Source organism: Prenolepis imparis, unplaced genomic scaffold (assembly GCF_030444845.1).
Source record: "Prenolepis imparis isolate NDT839.2.m4 unplaced genomic scaffold, iyPreImpa1.0 SCAF_2, whole genome shotgun sequence".
NCBI classification, from domain to species: domain Eukaryota; kingdom Metazoa; phylum Arthropoda; class Insecta; order Hymenoptera; family Formicidae; genus Prenolepis; species Prenolepis imparis.
In genome coordinates, this window is record NW_028141160.1 from 22,259,629 (window position 1) to 22,284,571 (window position 24,943).

Below are 24,943 nucleotides of genomic sequence, written 5' to 3' on the forward strand. Positions count from 1 at the left end.
GAAAAAGTAAAACTGCAAAAAAATATACGAGAAAAATTTCGGATTTTTAAATATGAGAATACGAGTGAATTTTTTTTTTTCACGCTTACTTTCTCCCGACTCTTAACGAGCGAAAATTCGCTAAAAAATCACAAATGACCGCAAATAGGGAAATAATCGCCAAAGCGCTATATTAACTTAAATCGCAAACATTTTACGACCACTAATGACTATAAAGGTCGTTATACACGATTGTCGCTAAACACGATGACTAAACGCGCGGTCATTAGGACGATTCGGTAAATAGTTTGAACGCCGAACAAGTTTGAAGGATCGGCGACAGTAAGACGCCGGCCGACCGGGGCGAGAGAGAATCGGAGAGCCGCGTTTATCGATATTATCATATGGCCGGAGCGGCACACCGCCGCCTTGAAGGAACGATAGCGAGCGAGCGAGCGACCGTTAACTCGAGCCGCGACGCGACGCGACGCGACGCGACGCGGCGACACACATGTCGCGCAAATAGCCCGCGCACGTGTGTGCGTCATATGCGCGCACATGTGAGTATCACGCTCGTGCGCACGTTGTACACACATGCGCACGCACACATAATTTCACGCGCTCGTGCACATACGTACGTATACATATACATATACCGCGCGTTCGGCTTCGCGCGAGTGTATATATCCTTTTCCGCGAAAGGCCAGGAGGACTGGACGAGACGATGCGCGAACGGACTCGACGACACCGTTGACTCGTTTCATCCCGCTTCGAAGGAAGCAGGTGAAAATTAATTGTACAGGTTTTACATCGACTCGTGAGAGTCCGTCGTCTCTCATTTTATCCGCGTTTAGCCGCGACGAGGAAGGTGTCGCGCGCCTTCGCGTCGCGTTCTAACAACACACGGGACGCCATCGATCGATTTTCCTCTCGGCGTCGTCGTCGCCTTGTCGCTCTCTCCCTCGTTCCCTTTTCTCCCCCATCCCCATTTCCGTTCGTCGACTCTCTCTTTCTCTCGTAACGCGCTTCCTCTCGCGACGCGGTATAGCGCGATTCGTTAAACGTAGATCGAACACGCCGTCGTCGCCATCGAAGCAACCGCCTCTTATCCGCGAAATCATATTTTTTGTTGTCGCCGCGCTCTTAGCAACACCATAACACCACGTCGGCCGGCGTGCGCGCGTAATAATTCGCGCTGGGGTCAGCTGCTCTCCGCGATTATATACGCACAGGCCGCGTTCGCGATACGAATAGAGCGCGTGATTCGTGAACGCGATCGTTTCTGAAAGAAAATTATTTCTTCCGCTCGCGGAATCGTATCCCCCCGTTGCGATAAGTATATATATCCGATGCACGATTTCGGAGCAATCGCTCATCCGTAACATTTGACGTTTTCTCTGACATGTGCGTTTGTCTCATCTCTTGACTAAAGTGGAATTTGCGTTTTATAATTTTGTTAGCTTCGTTCGATTTAAAATGTATCTGCTGAAATCTATCGTGTTAGCTTCTATATATATGTAATTATTATAATATATATATATTTTTTATATATATTTATAATGTATATATATATATTTTTTCTAATATAGATAATATATTTTTATTTTAATTAAATTATATATATATTTAAATATATATACACATACTTATAATTATTCGAAGAATATGCGTATAATCTAAGTACGTATAATAAACACTGTCTTAACAATAATAAAGAAATATTTCAAGGGCGTCTAAAAAAGGCACGTGGTCGTCCTCGTCCTCGTCATCATCGCGAAACATTTCCATTTACGATTCTAGCAAAGTGGAAGTGGTCTGAAAACCCTAAATGTGTGCGATCAGCGATAATTATCGAGAGTAGGGCGGCCCTCTCTCTCTTTCTTTCTCTCTCTTTCTCCGCTGAAAAACGAGCCAACATACGTGATGAAATGCGGTTGGTCCTTGCGCATGTATCGCCGACGAAACTTGCGGTATCGGTGCGTGCAGGTATAACGCACCGGCGTCGCGCGCATACGGTAAATATCGCGCGATATATATTGTATATGTGTATATAGATATATATATATATATATACTCGCGGTAAATTTACTCGCGAATTATCGCGAGAGCGAGGATCCTTTCCGCGCTCGTTGTAACTCCGCGTCGAATGCTCGTACGGATTTTAGGCCGCGCGCTCGTAAATCCGGCTCACCCTCGGGGATTGCTGGCAGAGAGAGGTAGCGGGAGGGATTTAAGGGTTTTGCTGCATCCAACATCCTCTGCTCTTTTCTCTCTCGCTCTTTCTTACTTCTATATTTCACACAAAGGACCGACAACCCTCGGTAAATATTGTAAATATTACGGGCAATTTTCTTATCTGAAACGTAAAGTTTCGTCCACGCGCTCTCCTCTTGTCCTTTTTACATGCGATACTTTTTACATATTTTTTTTTTCTTTTTTACATACGATTGTTTATAACTCGCGTTTGAAAATTTTCAAAATTATTGACGTGACATTATTCCAGATTATAATTGTATTCTAATATAACACGACTAGGTCAAGTGCGAACAAAGAACTGTCAGCATCAGGTAAAAAAATTCCGATATTTCGCCAAGACCCCGTGGCCGCTTCTTCGAGCGAGCAGAAGTTAGATCTTGGAAGGAAAATAATTCCTAAAAAAATACTGGTTATTTTTTTAGATTATAAATCTACAAATAATTATTTAAAACGATTAATTGATTTACATATCTATTTATAAACACGTCTAACAATAAACATTTATCGCGATGGTCAGAGTCAGAGATGACACTGGATATGATTTTTTTTTGTTAAATACAATTTTTGACAAATATCAATAACAAAGAAAGCAACAGAGCTGACGGTCGTACAATGAGAGAAATATTTTTTTAATTTACAAATTTACATCTTCTAAGTTACTTCTAAGTTCTGACTCTTGCAGATTGCTGAAATTTGCAGATCCATGGGCGGGGACCAGCGGATAAGCACCTAACCGTGAGCTTTTGACGCGCGTCGTTCGTAGTCGTCATTGTCGTGGGGGTTATGCGATAGAGAGAAAATAGGCGCATGACAAAGAAAAGGACAGAGGGAACGGACAATTCGTTTCGGTGCCAAGACCTGGCTAGAGGAGTAGGAGGGATCCGGGGGGTTGGTAGGTAGATGGTCAGGGAAGAGAGGACTACCTCGTGGACGGCGCCAGTGAGAACGAAGCGTAAGTAAAACGAAACGGAGTGGGGAGCGGCGCGGGCACGATCCGGTGTGATGCGCGTCGCGAGGGAGGGGAGGATCTTCCGCCATCCGCCAGTTAGTATGGTCTCACATTCAGTTGCGGATCGAGCGTTCGGCAGGATACACAGTTCGCGGAAACCAGCGAGTCGAGAATTAGTCGAATCCAAGTTATAAATATCGGATACATCGCGTGAACCGGCATATTTCTCAAAGATCGAGCGATCAGTTAACACCTAAACTGAAGTAGTGCATCAGGATCGAATAAGATTCGAGACAGTGCATAGTGCTCTTATTTGTATTTTGAATATTTGTTCGTGCAACGTGCAAATACAAAGTACAGATATATCGGCAACTTTGAACTCGAGCTGGAATCGTTTCGATACGATCGTGAGATTTAAACGTACGAGACCCGCGAGATCGTTCCGTGTTTTGTCAGTGACGAATAAAAAAAATCAACTCTACTTTTTCGGGAAAGAAGGAAGGAAGAAAGGAAGGAGTCGAGCATCATCGCAAGTACTCACATATATATCGGAGATTCGGTGGAACAACAAGAGATCGAGGAGAAGGACACATACATAGAGGTACGCATATCTGTATACACACTACTATATCCGCGAATTAGGGAATGAAGAGCAATGCTCTAGTCAAGATCACGTCGTCTAGAACCGAATCTTCGAAACAGTGCGCGATCTCTCAGTGGAACGTGCGTATCTCCATCGCCGTCTCCACTTGAGTCAAACGCTCTCTCGCTCACTTATTCCGCCGTCTCCGACCGTAACTCTAGTTACACTACTATTCCTCGTGGTACTGCAATAACATCGTTTCCCGCGCGCAGTGCGGATTGGTTGATCGGAGTAACTGAGGAACGAGAGGAACGCTGGGGCAAACCAACGCGCACCGTTTTACTCATGCTAGCGCCGTCAGGCTGAGAGAGGAGAGCAGAGGTGAGCGGAAGAGGAATCAGCAGCAGCGGTAGCCTTGCTATAACGGAGGGCAGCAGCGTGAACGCGCGGAGGAGAGAGGGAAAAGAAAGAGTCAGAGAGAGAGAGAGAGAGAGAAGAGGAGGTAGTTGTAGTCACCCGCCCGACCGACCGACCGACCGAGTTGTTTCATTCATAAAAAAGTTCTTTATTACTCTCTGTGAGCGCATGTGCTATTCCACCACGGAGGAGGACCGAGTACTACTACTCCCCCGACCGGCTGTAGCGTAACCACGTTTACACATTATTTACTACTGCGCGAGATACGAATCGGCGCCACACGCCGCACCGACAGCGTGGCGTACGGATCGTTCTCTTGTATGCCAAGTCATATCATCGCATCGTCATAAAAGAGAAGCAGAGGCGAGAGAGAAGAGGAGAAGGTGCAGTACATAAGAGCGCCAACATGAACTCGCGAAACAACATGGACCCTCGCGAAACATCGGAATTAAATTCCGCAGTAGATCTCACGCAAGATTCGGGACGACACACACCGATGGGACGACGCACGCCGATGGGACGACGCACGCCGATGGGACGACGCACGCCGATGGGACGACGCACACCGTTAAATCGTCGATCGACCCGTCAAGATAATAAAATAAATACCCAATCAATTTCCAATATACAGCACCGGCCAGGAAAACGTGGAACGAGGACCGCAACCCTGCAAGAGAAACTAAACGCCATCAAAAGAGTCCGCGAAGGCGAGTCGAAGGCGTCGGTGGCACGCGACATCGGCATTCCTGAGTCTACCCTACGAGGATGGTGCAAGATGGAGGCCAAACTCATGAACCAGATGAAAAATATGAAGGCAAATGGTGGCTTGGACAAATTATCCTCGACCTCGGAAAGCGACTCGTCAAGATCATTATCGCAGTCTCCAGCCAATTTTCCCGGACCGTCAATAGCGGGAAAAGATGCAGTTAAGATTGAAGAAACGGACGCATACACCCCCCCGCCGATGAAAAAAAGCAAGCTAGAAAACGATACAGCATCCACCTTAAATGCCACAATACCTTCGACACCATTGGAGTCATTTTATTTCAATCAAAGCACTGTACAAGCTTATCTATTACAACTAATGGCACCCAACACCGTGAGAAATATCTTAGACTTTACAAACAAAGCTCTGCTAACCAATTCTTTAAATAGCTTTCCTTCGGGGTATTCGAACAGTACTAATTCTCTCGCCAATGCGTCAATGATAGGCAATACGTCTACTATGTCTAATACGATCAATAGATCAACAATAATAAATCAAAGAAACATTAGGAGGGCAAGGCATCGCTTACCTACATCGACAAGCACAACCATGAAAAATTCAATAAAAACTCAAAGTCCTAACCTAACAGTTGTGGAAAAAGAAGCTCATTTGGTATCGAAGCCATCAACATCAGGAATCAACGGTAATCACGTGGCCACACTATCTCTCACCAAACCGCCGCAACAGCGCAAAAATCTTAACGACATTGCGCAACATTTATATGAACAACAACAAATAAAACAGCAGAAAGAACAACAGAAACAACAGATACAACAATTAGAAAATCATTTAAATAGTAGTTCAAATTCCGAAAATAGTTTAAATAGTAGTTCAAATTTCAATTCAGAAATGATGCGTGAATGGGTGAGAGAATTTCCAGCCACCGCAGACATTCTGCATGGACAATCCGTACAACCAAATACGTTAAATAATAATAATAATAATTGTCATAAAAATAATAATGCGATCACAAAGCGAATTCCGGCGGTGATATCTGCACCTGCAGATATACATGAAGCTGTCAGCCATGGTGCTCAATTCTTAACATGGTTAAAGGAACATCACAGTAAAGTGCATAATATATCCCATAAACAGGTTGAAGTAGTACAAAAAATGGTCGATTCAATTACAGACTGGCACATGCGAGCACATGTTTTTCAACAGAATTCAATTAGTTAGTTGATAAAAATCAGAAAACGAAAAAAATAGTTGTAAAAAAATTTAATAATTATGTAAAAATTTGCTGTTACTACAATGTTTATAACTTGTATATTAATCTATAACTACATTTAGGTGTATATATGTGTAACTGTATGTATATAAAATTATATAAATATTAATAAAATTACACACACACACACACACACACACACACACACATATATATATATATATATATATATATTATACGATATTATATATATAATATTATGTATATATATTGTATGTCGTGAGCAATTCCATGCGTATAAGTAGGTGCGTGCATAGATCCATGCGTGTATAGATGTAAAAATATATATAAATGTATATAAAATTTGTATATATAACTATAACTGATCACATAATATAATAGAATAAGATATAAAAAGTCTTATAAAGTCAACATTTTACAAGTTACCTGGCTGGATCTCGCACATATTCCTAAATATTTCTACCTCTTTTTAATTAGTTTTTCGTTTGTCTTATGTTAGTTTTATGTTACTTTTAAGTTAGTTACTTTTAAGTTAGTTATTTTTAAGTTAGTTACTTTTAAGTATATTCGTATTAAGAATTTTGTAATTTTATCTTACTACTTTCTTTCTTTACTTACCATAATGAGCACATTGTCCAGTGGCAGATATGTGATATAATTGTTGATAAACTGTACACATATTCTCCATGTAAATAATTCTGGATATGGCAGCGTACTTCGCCTGATGCCAATAGATGTAAATTTCTGTACAAGTTAAGAAAGAAAGACTTATGTTAGAATATTTTAGTATATTCACAATTTTTTTTAAATTAGTGTTATAATTCCTATATTAACTTATGTCATTTTTTATTAATGCAGTCTTATTGTACTTTGCACACAATATTTAATATTATGAAATTATTACTCTATATGAAAAAAAAATTATAATTTAGTTTTTTTTATTTTTCGTTCTCGTCTCTTGTGACGAGATTTATTTCTGACATTATTATAGTTAATATTTTATCTATTAAGTTAAAATTTGTGAACACACACACACACACACTTTTAAGCTAGTTACTTTTAAGTTAGTTACTTTTAAATTACTTTTAAGTTAGTTACTTTTAAATTACTTTTAAGTTACTTAGAAGCATCCTTAATTATATATTTAGTTAGACACAATTTTTAAACAAAATAGATTTGTAAGCCATACCAATACCAATGATACAACATGTGCTGTGAAGTAAATATAAATAAGACTGCTCCCTGCACTTATATGCGAATAGTGCAGGTAAATTATAAAAATATTTTTAGTATAAGTAAATTATGATAAAAAAAGTTGTTATCATTTAAAAATGATATAATGATAAAAAAAACTTGTACTTCATGATATAACAAAACTTGTAGTAATTGATAAAAGAAAGATACAAAAAAGTTTCTGTATATCATATGACAGAAATTTTGATTATATGATGCGCTATTGCTTTTCAATATTTATAAGTTTATACATTATTTTTATTTTGTTTAAAATATTTTTGTAAAAAATCTTTTATCTTTTTAAAAATATTTTTTAATATGTATATTTTTTTAATTATCTAGTACACACACCAAAACTTTTATTTTATTGAGTGCCACGCAGCGCGATCAATTTTCACAAACTAATTGACGTACTTAGAGAGAATACTAGATTAAAAATTGGAAGAACTGTGATTGATTTTCATAAATTTAAGAAAATAGTATGTTTTTCGTAATATTTGTCGATATAAAACAAAAAAAATGTGATTGCCCCGACTTAATACTCTTCAAATACTCCTTTTTATATTTTTTCTTTATAATTATTTTTATTAATATAGAGATATTCTCTCTCTCTCTCTCTCTCTCTCTCTCTCTCTCTCTCTCTCTCTCTCTCTCTCTCTCTCTCTCATTATTCAAAAAGTAAAAGTTATGTGAAATTAGATGGCAATATTATAATTTTACAACGACGATCAATATTATAATTTTTTGAGAGCGAAATTATGTTTAAAAATAAAAAATATAATCCGTGGTACTCAAATGGTTAAAATAAAATTTTTGGTGTGTACTAAATAATAAAAAAAACATTTTGAAAAAATAAAAAAAACATTTTGAGAAAATATTTTTAAAAAAGTTAAAAAATATTTACAAAAATATTTAAAAAATTCTTTCGCAATAATATAACTTATATATCCATAAAAAAGTTTATTCTTATTCATCTTTATCCACAGATTTCTTGTATATAATATAAATCTTTATTTAGGCATCTAATATTTTTTTAGCGCTCATATAATTTCTCGTCAAGTTTATAATGACATGGGCAAAATTATATTAGGTCGGTGCAAAAGTTCTTACCGATGTCTATATGCCTATATGCATACGTTAATATGATTTTATGAGAAAAAATAGTTTTGGTTGAAAAAAGAAAAAATGGTTTTGTGGTTGAAAGATGGAAAAAAGTCGTAAGAAATGATGAAAAATACTTTGATTAATTTATGTTGTATATATATTTTTTATTTTGATAAAGAAAAATGGCAAAAAATCGGCAAGAACTTATGCATCGACCTAATACAACTAATATGGACAAAAGTTGTGAGATACAGATTATAAAACATTCCTAATGTTTTAAATTGCTCATTTTTAGACATATAGCGTTATTCTCAAAATATTATAATATTGATCGTCATTGATATTGTCATCTAATTTGATAATTTAATTTTTGTAATAATTGCATCTTTGTATTAACAAAATTATCAAGCAAAAATATAAAGATAAAAAAAATATCCTTTATTTTATTTATCCTATATCCTTTTTCACCTCATTTTGTAATTGATTTTTTATAATTGATTTTTTTAACTGATCCTTTATCCTTTAACCTTTATAAAAAAAATATATATATATATATTTCGCGATTATAGATTAAATAGTAGTCTTAGAAAATTAAACACAACTTTTTATGTAAATATATATATATGTATAATAAAAATTGATAAGCAAGATGTTTTTGATTTAAATATTGTTGCGATTCTTTAAAATAGTTAAAAAAAAGATCAAAACCGATATATTAATATACTATTTTGTTTTTTTTTACTTTAGCTTTTGAGTGATCGTTCAAAATCGAAATGTATATTTATTTGTTAAGGACTGCTCTTTATCAAACTTTATCACAATTTTGAGAATATTATTACAAACTTTTGAGCAAATAACTTTTAAAAAACAATTCAAAATTAAGATCTGAGAAATCAACTTCAAAAACCAACATATATACATGAAAACTAAAAAACTAAAAAAATATAGTAAAAGTTATAATGAAAAAAAACAAAAATAAAAATTTTGTATATTAATAATATACAAAATTTTTAAAAATAACACAATATTGTAAAAAATATATTCCACTATTTCTGCTATTTAATTTATTTAAATCGTCAAAGAGAATTACAAAAAACTTTTAAATTTCAAGAATTTTCGATGTATGTAAATAAAATTTCAATATAAGCGACTAATTTAACATATCAACAAACAACGAATACATTGTTGATTTTTTATTAAAAAATTATTTAAATGGACTATGTTTTGATATATATATCTCATATATTTTAATTACTGAGAAATAAAAGTATCGGTTTTTAAGGAATCTCAGTTTTGATTCTTTTTCTTTATTGTATACTTTCTTGTTTAGCATCGCTGTTAGCATATAAGAATTGTAAGAGAATATTGGTAAATGTCATTGATAAAGCATAACTGAAAATAAAATAAAATTGGCAATTAATGATAAATACAAGAAAATAGGATGAAAAGGAATTCGAGCCAAAATGTAAGTTTGATAACAAGACAACTTGTTTCTTTACACGCAAAAAAGTGGTCCTTATTTAACTTCTAAATACACAATCTATTGCAAACGATAAAGCTAATGATAATGTTCGTCAAAGTCGTCCGTTCGTTCCCTATCCGTGTGTGTGTGTGTGTGTATGAACGTACTTAATCGCGCTTAGCTGCGTTTTAAATTAATATCATAAATAAATGCAAAATTTATAATGCGTGACTTTTTAACTTTAATTATTTTTTTTGCTATTTTCTTTCTTTTCTCCTCTTAATACACAATGTTGGACTAGTTTTTTCATCAGTGTTTGAAGATTTATACAAGTAAAGATGAACAAAACATTGCTGACATTCTGGGAGGTTTATCCTTATAATAGAGCGTTTGAACAGAAGTAGCCGAAATCTTTCTATCTGTATACCTGTTTCAAATCATTTACATTTGCGCGAGATATGTATATAAATATGTATAATATATGTATAAATATAGATTCTGATATAGTTTTTTATATGTATAAAACGATATGTAATTATGGTCTAGTAAAAATTATATAATATATATACAATATATTATATACACATATTATACTTTTAAACGAGACGTATAAACTCTTAAAAATTTATTTAATCATTGAAACAAAGATATAATTCTGACGCACACGCAATCTCTTTCTACGAGTCAAACCTATCGGATGCTGCGTTATCTATTAATTTTATTTGGACTCTAATTCGACATTGAAGTTGACGCGCGCTGTTTGCACACCCGGTCTCGCAATCGATATGTATATTATTCGCGAAACTCGTGCTTTGTTTTGCTCGTGTTTATTGAAAGGTCGTCACTTCGCGCTCGCTCGCTCAACTTCTCGCTGATTCTGTTCGTTACAGATTATTAGTCGCGATCATCTCCTCTAGCACGATCAGACTGTTGAATTTACTTAATATGATCGCTTCGCTCTGCAAATGTCTGTAAATACATTACTCTATGATCAGCTCCCACAAGGTCAATGTTTACCTATTTATTCACTATACTGTTTTTTTTATCGCGCGAAACACGCATACGTCGTTTTACTTTTATATAACGCCACGATTTTTAGATTTAAAAAATTTAGGAATAAAAAACATTTAAGAATGAAAGGGTGCACATATGTATTTGCGTTTTTATCTTGTTATCCCCCCCACGCTTTGCTACAATTTGTCGACGGGCCGAACCAAACCTTTGAATCTCTGTATACGCATCGTCTGCCACAAATGGATGGATTTCTCCAGGTAATGTAACTATTACTTATTAAAAATTATTTTGCTTGCAATTTTTTATTAATATTTAATTTTTGTGTAATTATTTATTAATTGACAGAGATAATTTGAACAATAATTTGAATAATAATGATTCTTGTTAGCAAAACAGATTAAAGATTAATGTCGATCTTGCAAAAATAAACGTCATTCTATGCGTAAATTTTAATTTCGTACATTAACTGCATTTTCTTGCAATATATATGTACATATATATTTTATTGAATTAAAATAAAAAGTTTTCAGTAATAAAGACAAGAATTTTACAATTTATCGTATTGATTTATTAAGATAACATATCACACTTTCTCTAATATCTCCTCGTTAAATATCTCCTCCTTTAAAGATTCATATAAAATTTCTTCGAATAAAATTTTACTTACTTGTACACCACATTCATTTTCACACGCCAACAACAGTGGTCGACGATTCGCGTCCTTGGCGTGAATCTGTCGACGAAAGTTTTCCGCGTACCACAACAGCAATCTCTCTTTATCGTTGACGCATCGATAAATATCCGGAAGTGATTGCGCATAAGGATCCTTCGTTATCGGGATATCCGACCAGCATAATTTGATCAGGCACAACTCGCGTTGCACTTGCCGCAAGATCTCCTCGGTACATCTAATTTCCGATAGCACTTTACCGTCATTCCGCGCGTTACTATTCACCAATTGTTCGATCTCGTATTCATTTTTCGGATAACCTTCCGATTCCGCATTCGCGCCGTCGTCCAACTTCTTTTCGCGCGTCTGATTCATCGTCACGTCACGTCGTTCGTTGTTGCACGATTTACCGAAATGAGGGGAAATACGTATTTAACCGGCCGCAATTGTTTAACGCGATTATGAAATCGCGATTCGAATTCGGATTGATAAGTAAATAATCCGCCGTTGCTGTAGCAACGCGATGAGGCGCGACACATGCTGTGGCGCTGCGAAAAATGATCATCAGATGGCAGCACCAAACAACTCGAATAATAATAAAATTAGTGAAGAGAAAATTATTTATAATTTTAAGTTTCGTAAAATTCTTCGCAGACTCTTTTTACCCTAACTCAATCCTTTATTTATTAATTTTTTTTTTTTTTTTCTTAAAATTGAATTATTTGCGCTAATTATGTTTTTGCACGAAACAAAATATGCTTTTTTCTTAAATCTCGACGTAATTTATAATATTGAAAAAAGATTCAGCCAAATTCCGAAATATCGAAATAAAATTATCATCAAGAAATAAACTCATCAAGCAACTTTACAACGGAGGAACTACACAGTGAGATCAGCTGGTATATCAGCAACGATATGGTAAGGAAACGAGAAAACCAATACTAGCAAATATTTCAACTTATAAAGTTTTCTTTAACGCAAACGGCGGAATCTTTGATTTGTATACGATTAGAGAGCAAATTTTTAGTCTATTATCTTTGGAAGGATACAATCAAATATTGTTCCTTTATTCGACATTTTTAATATGAATAAGTTTTGTTAACTGCATTATTAATAATCTACATGATTTGCAATAACAACCAACTAAGCTTTCTTTTGTTTTACTAATGTGGTCTCATAGCAAATGATATTTGTTCACTTTTTCATAGCTACTAATTCAAGTCGATATTTCTCTAAATATTTTAAGGTGATGCTGGAGTGTACTCTGTTTTACCGACGAAATGTTAATTTTTATACCTTTATGTTTATTTTTTATTGCTTTTATGTACTGAGAACTTTATAGCGCATCTGTACCAATATCGAGGAACCAATTTATTGCTCTTTTTTATGTTATTATTTCGATTTTGCACATGTTTTACATAAATCAAATTTTTTGTTTTTTTTAAGGCTAAACTTCTAAACTCAATTTTAAAGGTTTCCTGTTATTCTTTCACATGCTCTCCTTGCCTTCCTGAGCTTATTTTGTATTTGCAAACTGTATAACTTTAATAAAAAATAAATAATTGTATGAACTGACAGCTTGTTGGTAAATTTTCAAAATTTTTTCTTTTTTCTTAATCAAAGATGACCACCCATGCCTTTATGAACATATGTACTTTAATCCCTGAAAAGGATTTTTAATTTTATAAAAGCAATAAAAAATAAACATAAAATTACAAATTAAATTTTGTCGGTAAAACAGAGTCAACTCCAGCATCACCTTAAGGGGATGCTGGAGGTATGTTTTTACAGACCGAATGCGAATATAGAGATTATTTTGGGATATCTTTTTATTGACTATACAGATCAATAAATCCTTTTCCACGATTAAAGTACTTATAAAAACGGACCGCGTTAGCTATAATTCCATATATAAATCATATAAAAATCAAAAATTACAGTTTTGTTATCGGCTTCTTTCATGTCAGCTCGTAACAATACTTATTTAATAAAAATAGTTCTGCAGTTTATCTGTGCATAAAATATAGTATACGCGATAGGGTTAACATGAAGAAATATTAGTAAACAATAAAAAGTGAGATTGCAAGTCTAATAAAAAAGTTATATATTAAAAATAATAATTAACAGTATAAATGAGCAAAGGAACCAACGCCGTTAGTAAAGCGCAAAAAATATATTAAAACCATTTATATATTAAAAACATTTTCACGCATATGTGTGTGTATATGCGTATACGTGCATATGTTTGGATATGTGTGGTGCTAACCTATCGTGTGTATATGTGTATACGTGTATATGTTTGGATATGTGTAGTGCTAACCTATCGGAGTTCGGCCGTCACTCCAGCATCACCTTAAACAACTGTATCGTTACAAAACATATAAATATTGTTGTACCACATTGTGTTTTATATGTATATAAATTATTTATGTGATACATAAATTTTTAAAAATTTTAAATGAAATATATATTTATCAAAATTACTTGTTTGTAATGTCTGCGTGACTCTTGATCATTGGCGGTGCTTTCAATCTCTTTTGCAAAACAATTTCTTGGCGCTGGATACCCTTGGACCATCTTACAATGTGGCTCAGATCACGTATTGGCTAAATGTTCTGCTCTGAAATAAAATTTTATATTACTCCAGATTGTGTTATCAGACTATTAACTACAAACTAATTAATTATTTTGACTTACCAATACTAAAGTTGCATATTCGTTTTTCAGAAAGTAGATTCGTCATCTTCCTTGGCTCAACCTTCTTAACTGCCAATGGTGCGTTATATTCTTCTCTACATTTTTCTTTAGCTGCATTTAAAAAAGAAAACAAAGATATAATCAATAAAATTTTTACGATAATATACACAAACAATTTTAACAAAATATATAATTAAATAAGATGCTATATATACAGGGTGTCCGGTAATAGTCACGCCAACCGTCGTGTGCAGATTCCTGGGATCATTTGGAGACGATTTTTCCTCAGCGAAAATGTCGAGGGAGGTCATTATTTTTTGCATGTTTTCAATTTTTGCCATCATGTATCTTTGTAACTAAGCCTTAAATTAAAATTCTATTAAAGTACCTAAAATTAACTGAAGAATGTGAATTTATTATTATTTTATTTCCACAAGACTTAGTTTGCGAAAAACCCTTTATTTTCAATCGCTTATAACTCGAAAATTATTGGTGTCTCGACATTTTTGCTGAGGAAAAATCGTCTCCAAATGATCCCAGGAATCTGCACACGACGGTTGGCGTGACTATTACCGGACACCCTGTATATTATTATATTGTCACTTTTATACAATAAATATTTTTGGTAATTATTCAGTTTAGCGGCCTCACCTCAAATATCAATAAATTTGCACTCATTCGACGCGTTTTTGCTTAAAATGAAAGAATCTGGCAGAAAAAAGCGTCGCTCTGCCCCGCAAAGCGAAATATTAACAGTTCTTTTCGGTTAGGAAATCTGTCATACCGATGACACAAGTACTCTCTGCGGTCAGATGCGCATGCTCTGTGGCCACATGCGCATGTGTTTTGATTACTTTTCGCTACAGTGCACGAAATTTGATATGTTTGTTAGATACGAGTAATTATCCGGTGCTTAAAGTGCGAAACGAGATCTATATTTACAGAATTCCAAATAGGTTTGCAACTTTCCACGCGAAGCGAGGTCCACTTACATCATGCGGTGCTTTCAGTGCGAAACGAGGTCTATACATTTACAGAATTCCACATGGATTTGCTACTTTTCTCGCTTTTTCGCGCGCGCGTAAAATGTAACTATACAGGGTGTCCGGTAATAGTCGCATCAACCGTCGTGTGCAGGTAGAGCTAGTTAAACCAAGTAGAAAAGTCCTCTACCATTTTGCGATATTCTCAATAATAAGAGAGAAATAAATTAAAGAAAATCAGCCAATTTGCGCGATGATAAGCGTGCGGCGAGAAGAGACAGCCCACTCGGGGGTCCAGAGTTAGCGCTACTCGTATGGAGTTACTGTCTTTTGTAAAGCGCTCCTCCCCGCTTCATCGCGAGCTTAGCAACCGTGTAACATTATATTGTTTCTTTTCGCCGCTTAGTAACGACATAAAACTGGGCTGTCTCTTCTCGCCGTCGTCACGCGAATTGGCCGATCTTTATTAATTAATATCTCTCTTATTATTGAGAATATCGCAAAATGGTAGATGACTTTTCTACTCGGTTTAACTAGCTCTACCTGCACACGACGGTTGATGCGACTATTACCGGACACCCTGTATAACTATAAAATTAGATTATGTCAAATTAGATGACACTATCTCAACGATGAATATTATAATTTTTTGAAACTCACTGAAAATTATTAACAGCCATGATGCATAAATAACTAGACATTCGATCCAACAAAATGGCGCCCATAGACATATTAATATAAGGTCTGTTCGTGTTGACTGAACTCGCTGCACTAGTTCAGAGGTTATCTTTTTCCTTTCAATGTCGAGGAAAAAAGATAGACTCTGAACTAGTGCAGCCAGTTGAGTCAACACGAACAGACCTATAGACTGCTCATGAGGCAGTGAAATCGGGAGTGGGGGCGTCCTCCTCTGAAGTAAAGGATGGCACGAACAGTCCTGGCTTGCTGTCTTCTTCTAGAGGACGTGGCTTATGACGTAATCTGCGCACCAGTATGCGCAGTATACCATTAGAAGAAGACAGCAAGCCAGGACTGTTCGTGCTGTCTTTTTCCCTCAGGAGGATACTCCCCACCACCTTATGAGCAGTCTATATTAATATGTCTATAATGGTGCCCGATTGGACATGTCGTCCATTGACAAATTCAAGATAGAACTCTGATTGGTCCATCGTTGCTGGTTACCCTAGACCTTTGACTATAGAAATATGAACTGCTAATCCCCCACTTCAGCTTGAAGCCGAGATGTGCAGCGTCACCATCGACCAATTGAGGGAACTAAAAGGAACCCAAGTCGACATTAAACATGAATGAGATGTATCATTTCCCGTAGGTTTTTGGTCGATGAATCTGAATCCAGAAGTGAAATTTTTCTATCATGTCATGTTTTTTAAAAAAATTAATGTTGTACCTTTAATGTTGATTTATGATTGTTCAAGCGTCTGTCAAACAGTTCACTTAGACTGCGCACAATAGAGAAAACATTAGGGATAAATATTAAATATTAGGAATAAGAATTATTTTAAAATAATAAAATAAAACACTCTGATATATAAAAATACAAATTCGGATATAAAAAACTAGGAAGGACTAATAAGAGCTATAGTAAAAGTTCTATACCTGAATTTGTACTTGTGTGTATGTGTATATACATATATATATATATATATATATATATATATATATTATATACATATATTGTATATATTAGAGTTTTTTCGATTTTATTATTTTAAAATAATACCTATTCTTATTTAATATCTCGGTAAAATTTTTTTATATATATAATACAAAATTATATAAAAATATATAAAATTCTATATAAGTTTATGTATAATTATATACAATTTTATATGCCTATTAATTTATATGCCTATTAATTTAAATTTGCTTTATTTATAAATAAAGCAAATTTTTTATCGGTTAGTTAAGTTTTCGTAAGAATGGTACAAAAACGGTCGCAAGAAAATACATGTGTCATCTAATATACTTATTTCAGGATTTCTTCGATAAATTCGCATGACACCGTCAATTAATTTTACAATATTTAACATTATATACACCAACTTGAATAGACGCATTAGCATGATAAGAAATTTGATTGGTTTATTTTCTTATACATACGTTTATATAACATAATCCACGAATATTGACAAATAAAATCAATAAAACCAATAAAATCTTTCGAAGTCGTTATTATCAAGAGTCATTCAAAATCACTTGCAAAGAAAAAGAACAAATGAGAACAGACTTTATGAGGATGGTGTAAAATAAAACAAAAATCCTCGAACAAATAAACAATATTTATAAAAAGATGGTTCAGCAATCTTATCATGGTGCGAAAGTGGCTGAAAAAGAATGGAACACCCATCGCTACATTTAGCCAGGTAAATGAAGTTAAAAGAATAATTAAAACAGTTGTCGTGTGGACCGAGGCAAAAAAAACATCATTGAAATCTGTTGACAAATAAACAATATTTATAAAAAGATTGCTGACCCATTGAAAAGTGACTCGCGTTTGCCGTCTGCAAATTTGATTCCTGAACCAATATATATATATAAGTACCACCAAAAAGTCATTCAACGTTAAATCACGCACGAAGTGGAGAATACAATCCAATGTGAAAAACGCTATTTTGGTACAATAGGCCTTATAACAAAAGGAATTTAAGCTCTTCCATGAAACAATTTATCATGGCACGAAATTTGTGACATGGCTAAAAGAAAACAGAATACTCATTGCTACTGTTACTCAGGTGAATACCATTCAAACGATTATGGAAACACTTGTCGTGTGGACCGAGGCAAAAAAGACATCATTGAAATCTGTTGACAAACAGAAGATAAGAGTTAGAAAATGTAAAAAATAATTTTAAAAATTTAATAATAAATAAATTTTCTGGTATGTTTATTTTCTGTTAATGTTTATAATTATACATATAACCATGGTATAGTAGAATATTATAAAAAATCGCATTTTTCAAGTTTATTTTGGATATCTCGGATATTCTTAAATATTTCTACTTCTTTTTAATTAGTTTTATTATTAGTTATATTTAAGTTTATTCATATTAAAAATTATTTATTTTATTAGTTTCTTTCTCTACTTACCATATTAAACACATTATACAGTGGCTGATATGTGATGTAATTGCTAATAAACCGTACACATGTACTCAATGTAATTCTGGATATGGCAGCTTCATCGAATGCCAGTAAATGTAAATTTCTGTACAAATTAAGAGAGATTTATGTTAGAATATTTTTATAGTATATTATATATATATATATATATAACATTTTTAAAATCATTTAGTATTATAAGTATTCCATATTAATGTAATATAAATGATAAATATTGTACTTTGTATATAATGTTTATGAAATATATTAAAAGAACTTATTTGCCACGCACCACGATCAATTTTCATAAACTAATTGAATAAATGCTAGATAAAAAATTAAAAGTACTGCTAGTCTTTTTCATAAACATAGAAAATAGCATGATCGCACTGCTTTACGCAATATTTTTGACACAAAACAAAAAAGTGTAATCACCCTTGACACTCTTCAAATATTACTTTTTATATATTTACTTTATAATCATTATATTGATTATTTTTAAACATATTCTCACTTTCAAAAAATTAAAATATTAATCGTGATTGATATTGCCATCTAATTTTATGTAATTTAATTTTTAAATAATGATCGACGAGAAAGAAGGAGAGAGAGAGAGAGAGAGAGAGAGAGAGAGAGAGAGAGAGAGAGAGAGAGAGAGAAAATTATATCGTTATATTAACAAAAAATGATTATAAAACAAAAAAAATCTTTAGTACTGTTTTGTATATCACTGAGGTCAGGACGTAAGTCGATTTGTTGAATATATGTAGTTCAGAGAAAGGACGAAGGTTCAAATTTAAAAACAAATTTGTCGTGCCTAGCTTTTATTAGCCTTCTTTTCATACCTGAATTTGTAAAAATATAAAATTAAAAAAAATTGTTTCAAAAATAATTTTTAAAATATCCTTTATCTTTTTATTGTATTAGGTAATGTACGAACTAAAATATACGTTATACACAAAGAATGACGACTTTTGCAAGATCGATGTTGATCCTTAATATGTTTTGCTTCTTTTTAACTAATGTTATGTAATTTATCAGATCACCATTATTATTCGAAAAAAAGCGAAATAGATTTTATTGAATTAAGATATCTATAAAGTTTTCAGTAATAAAAATAGAACTTTACAATTTATTATATTGATTTATTAAGACATCGTGCTTTTTCTTTTATATCTCATTTAAGATTAATATATTAGTTTCTTCGAATAAAATTTTACTTACTTGTATATCATTTTTGTTTTCACATGCCAACAACAGCGGTCAATAATTCCCATCCTTGCAAATCTATAAACGAAAATTTCCCTCGTATCACAATATAGCAATTTCTTTTATTTATCATTGACGCATCGATAAATATTCGGAAGTGATAAGGATTGAGAGCCTTACCGTTGTCGGGATGCAGACACAGCTCACGTTGCATTTGTCGAAGGTCTCTTCCGTATCTTTATCTATACTAATTATATCTAATTTCCGATAGCACTTTACCATCATTCCGCGCGTTACTTTCCACAAATTATTCTATCTCGTATTCATTTTCCGGACACCCTTCCGATTCCGGATTCGCGCTGTCCAACTACTTTCTGCACGTCTGATTCGTCACGATACCTCGTTCGTTGTGACGGTGATCCGCGATTTCGGTTACCGAAACGAAGGGAAACACGTTTAACCGATGACCGCGATTGTTTATCAACACGGTATCGAAATCGCGATTCGAACTCGAATAAGTAAATAAGATAAGCATAAATAACTCGGCATTATTCTATAGGGCAATATGAATCGCGATGACTCGATACAGTCTCGCTTCGAATAATGATTATCGCAGATAGCAAAACAATTATAATTTTTCGCTTGTAATATTATAAGTTAAATAATAGCAATAATAAAGAAGCTAAAAGTTTTAAGTTTTGTAAAATTTTTCGTCGACTCTTTACACTGACTTTCAGCTTATACAATTTTTTATACTTTGGCACAAAATCTTTGATTTGTATATACAATTACAGAGCAAATGTTTAGTATATTATCTTCGGAATGTCAAATACAATTCCCCTTTATTTGACATTTCAATATGAATGTTTTGTTAACAGCATTATTGAAAATTAAATTAGAAGAGATCAATATTGATGATATTTAAAACAACGCGTTTTTCTCAATTTTCACTCTCTCTCTCTCTCTCTGATTCTGAAAAAAATACTTTCTTAATCTTTAACAGGAGAATCGAATGATGACGTTTTTATATAGAATTATGAAGAAAATCAAAAAGATTAAATTTGAATGATTGAAAAATATATAAAAATAATTATATAAAAAATTATATAAATAATTATATAAAAAAAATTTCTGAATTATACTGAGAATTTTATACAGAATTATACTGTAAAATTGATTGTAATTTAGTTTGTTATTTTTCTTTTTATAAAAATTTCTGATTACATATATGTATATGTGAATATTATTTATATTATATATTAGGTATATGTCAATATTTCTCCTATCAGAATACTTTAATAATAGCATCGTTCGCCAATATGTCGATATAATATAATTTCTGATTCTGTCGATGAGATACATCATTATTATCGGATATTCTGTATAATATGTAATTTGTAAATTTATAAGTGAAAAAAATAACCGCGCGCGACGTGATTATAACTAGATTAGATTCTTTCAAAAAAGACCTAATTGCTAGCCAGAAAATTTTTTCAATCCGTGAACCTATAAAGAATCACGCATTGGTACTTTTTTGTTCGCATTCATATTCCTTCGCACTTCGAACCTTCCTATGAACCAAATCTCCCATGCACTCCCTTTCTCTTTATATTACTCATTGTCAGAGAGAAGTGATTTTTTCGGAATCAGTGAAAGTTGAAAAAAACGCGTTGTTTTAAATATCAATATTGATCTCTTCTAATTTAATTTTCTAGTGACGTTTTGAAACGCAGCCCTAATAATGTCGCGTCAGCAATTTTTGGAAAAAATTTGAATATAACTTAGATATCATTAATATGAGAGCACCACTATACTATAGACATCTGTGGAGAGCACGCATACTTAAAGGACTCGACTAAAAGGACAAAAGACTCGATGGTTTTTTTTATAAAAGTATCGATCGATTAATCAATCGACAAAAAGTCAACTATCGCTTCTGCAATATAATGTAATATACATATAATTCTGATTGTCTGTCTGCCGACTGTAATGTGAATCTTCGACTTAACTGCTTTATAGCCAATAAAAAATCATTGATGCTGCTCGACATTAAACAGTGTATTCGATGTAAAGTCGATAGTAAGCATTCAGCCCTGATGAAAATCCATCAAAAGAAAAAGAAAAAGCGAGAGTGAGATGGATGGATGTATACCGCTGGTTCGTCGATATCGCATATCTGGCAGTTCACGGCTTATTACAAAAGGACACTCATCTGTACAAAGCAGAGAAAAAATATTATTCTCTGCTCCTATTGGTTAAGCCCCTCGCACAATGCCAGGGAACAGGCAATAGGAACAGGAAATAGAAAATATCCACCAATAAAAGCAGGGAATAATATCTATTCCCTGTTCTTATTGGTGGATATATTTTATTTCCTGTTCCTATTGCCTGTTGCCTGGCATTGTGCGAGGGGCTTTAGGAATATTTTCTATCCCTCTATTGCTTATACTTTTATATTATGCGTGATAGGCCTAAGAGAGATTGGGAGGAACAATCGCCTGGAAGAAATATTGGTTTAGATCGAGTAGTGGGAGACCTATCAGTGGACCGTGCCATGTGTCCCCACGCCCGTCTCCGTTTCATCCAATCGGATTCTCACTCCCACTCCGACTATCACCGCTAGCCACTCTATATGGAACGTGGAACTAGCAAGAGCAACACATCGTTTTCGATTCGCGCACGTGGCGGTACGTTTATCTAGAGTCTGTGTAGTAGCTGTGAGAGGAGAAGAGGAGCGCACCATTTTTAATAGTGCTAGCACCGTAGACAGAAAGGAACAGAGGTGAGCGTAAGAACGACGAGCGACAGTGAAATCAGCAGTAGCAGTGATCAGTGATAGCCTTGCTATAACGAAAGACAGAAGTGAGAACTATTGACTGAGCAAGTTTCATACAAAAAAGTTTTCTATTACTTTCCTGTGAGCTTATACGACGCTATTCCACCACAGAGGATCGAGTACTATTACTCCCCCGATCAACGATTGCGGTTCAACAGTAACGTGTACATACGGTATTTTATTTACATCTGCAAGATACACGTTTTGTAATAAATACGGAGCCTTCTCTCATACATTGTACGCCAATAAGTCATCAGTCATGTCGTGCGACAGAACACCGACAGTACCAAAGCGTTCAAAATTCACTCCAATTGACAAAAAAATAGAAGCTATCAAAAGAGTAGACGCCGGTGAGGCAAAAGCATCGGTAGCACGTGCCCTTGAAATTGCGGAATCAACTTTACGAGGATGATACAAAACGAGGCAAAAAATCCTTAATAACGATACTAGTATGGCATCAACATCATCAGGGATCGTCAACAGTAATCACGTGGCCGGACCAATTCTAACTAAATCACAATGTCTTAACATAATTCAACGGTTATTACCTGAGCAATCTGAGAGCAACTTGACTTCGCTGTTGGTCCGTCGTCAAGCGGCGGAACGGAATATCCTGGGTGAACGAGTCGTGCCGTACAATTTATCAGTGATGAATAACAGAAGCAACAGAAGGAATTTGACAACTTCTCCTGAGGTCCATGATGCGATTCAGCATGGCACGAAATTTGTGACATGGCTGAAGAAAAATGGGACACCAATAGCTAGTGCTACCCAGGTGAATACCATTCAAACGATTATGGAAACACTTGTCGCGTATAAGCAGGCGAAAAACACATCAAGTTCTATTGACAAAGAAAATTCGATTAACTAGTAAAACTTGGAAAACGCAAAAAAAATTGTGTAAAATTTAATAATTAAATCAATTTTCTGTTATTGTATTATGTTTATAATCTGCATTTTAATCTATAATTTTATATATGTATATATGTATATACATATGAGCCGAGTTGAACTATAGTGTATATGAACTTCTTTTCGCTTACAATTAGAATTAATTCTAGAATACATTTTAAAAGTTTCCTCACGAAACACCCTGTATATGTATAATAGTGTGTGTGATGAGTGAAGATGTAAATATAGATGTGTGCATCCATGCGTGTGCGTATAGATTATAGATGCGTAAAATATATTAATAAATATAAAATTGGTATATGTATATATAACTGACCACATAATACAATAGCAATAGAATATTATAAAAAAGTTGCATTTTTCAATCTTGGATATCGCAGATATTCTTAAATATTTATATCTCTTTTAGTTGTTAATTAGTTTCACGCACAGATGTCTATACTAATATATATATATATATATATATATATATATATATATATATATATATATAATGTATATATATACATATATATGATTTCCGATGTATGAGAAAAAATGGCGGCGATTCTGTATGTGTGTGAAGCATTGCATTTGTGTGAAGCATTGCATTTGTGTGAGTCTTATTTATATAGCGGCGTGTCAGCGTGGCATTGCTATTGTTTTAAGCAATAAAATTTATTATTACCACACTCGTATACGACTGTGATTACGCTGACACATTCAAGACTGCCGCCATTTTCTCTCACAAACAGAAACTTCATGCGACGCAAGTCCGAAACCCATGTTAGCAATCTAGTTTAGTACAGATATCTGTGGTTTCACGGTAGTTTTACTTTTAATTTTATTCTTAACTTATTTCGTAATTTATTTTGTATTGATTTGACTTACCATAATAAACACATTATCCAGTAGTTGATACACAACATAATTACTGAATGAATGATGAACCGTATACATGTATATAATTCTGGATATAGCAGCGTACTTCGTCGAATGCGCCAGTATATAAATTTCCTTGCAAATAAAAGAAATTCATATTAAAATATTTTTAGTATATTAGTAACTCTTTTCATATATTTTTTTTTATATTTTTGTTTTATAATTATTTTTTGTTAATACAAAGATATCTTATTTCTCTTTCCCATCCACCCCCTCTCTTTTTCTTCATTATTCTCAAAAAATTATAATATAATATTGATATATTGTCATTTAATATGACATAATTTAATTTTTGTAATGATAACATCTTTGCATTAACAAAAATGATTATAAAGCAAAAATATAAACAATATAAGAATTACAAAATTAAAAAATTTTTTAAAAATATTCTTTATTTTTTTTATCCTATATCCTTTTTTATCCTATTTCCTACATGCTTTTTACAATTGATTTATATATATACACACACACACATATATATATATATATTTATAATAAAAATTGATTTGATAAAAATTGATAAGCAAAATGCCACTAATTAAAATATTATTGTTACGATTCTTTAAAATAATTAGAGAAAAGGTATAAAAATTGATATGTTTATTTTGTTTTTCAACTTTAGTTCTTCAATGATCGTTTA

General features: G+C 33.6%; 1 protein-coding gene and 2 long non-coding RNA genes across 4 annotated transcripts in view; 1 reads left to right on the forward strand and 2 right to left on the reverse strand.

The window, feature by feature from the left end:
* Dan (protein distal antenna) overlaps window positions 1–8,971 on the forward strand; it is a 94,225-nt gene extending 85,254 nt beyond the window's left edge. The window contains exons 3-4 of one of the 2 annotated variants that reach the window (XM_083031909.1): window positions 2,918–3,785; window positions 4,040–8,971. In XM_083031909.1, coding sequence (XP_082888035.1) covers window positions 4,591–6,129 — 1,539 coding nt within the window. In that variant the 5' untranslated portion in view covers window positions 2,918–3,785; window positions 4,040–4,590 and the 3' untranslated portion in view covers window positions 6,130–8,971. Of the gene's footprint in view, window positions 1–2,917 lie in introns of both variants that reach the window. The other variant, XM_083031908.1, reaches the window with a different exon arrangement.
* A 5,160-nt stretch (window positions 8,972–14,131) lies between these two features.
* Window positions 14,132–15,115, reverse strand: LOC145933159 (uncharacterized). The gene is made up of 3 exons (XR_014424814.1): window positions 14,974–15,115; window positions 14,323–14,433; window positions 14,132–14,245 (listed from the first exon to the last, which is right to left on the reverse strand). It is a non-coding gene; the product is annotated as an uncharacterized LOC145933159 (long non-coding RNA).
* A 2,025-nt stretch (window positions 15,116–17,140) lies between these two features.
* LOC145948189 (uncharacterized) lies at window positions 17,141–20,064 on the reverse strand. Its single transcript, XR_014427294.1, has 4 exons — window positions 19,815–20,064; window positions 19,650–19,712; window positions 18,414–18,531; window positions 17,141–18,128 (listed from the first exon to the last, which is right to left on the reverse strand). It is a non-coding gene; the product is annotated as an uncharacterized LOC145948189 (long non-coding RNA).
* Between the last annotated feature and the right edge of the window lie 4,879 nt (window positions 20,065–24,943).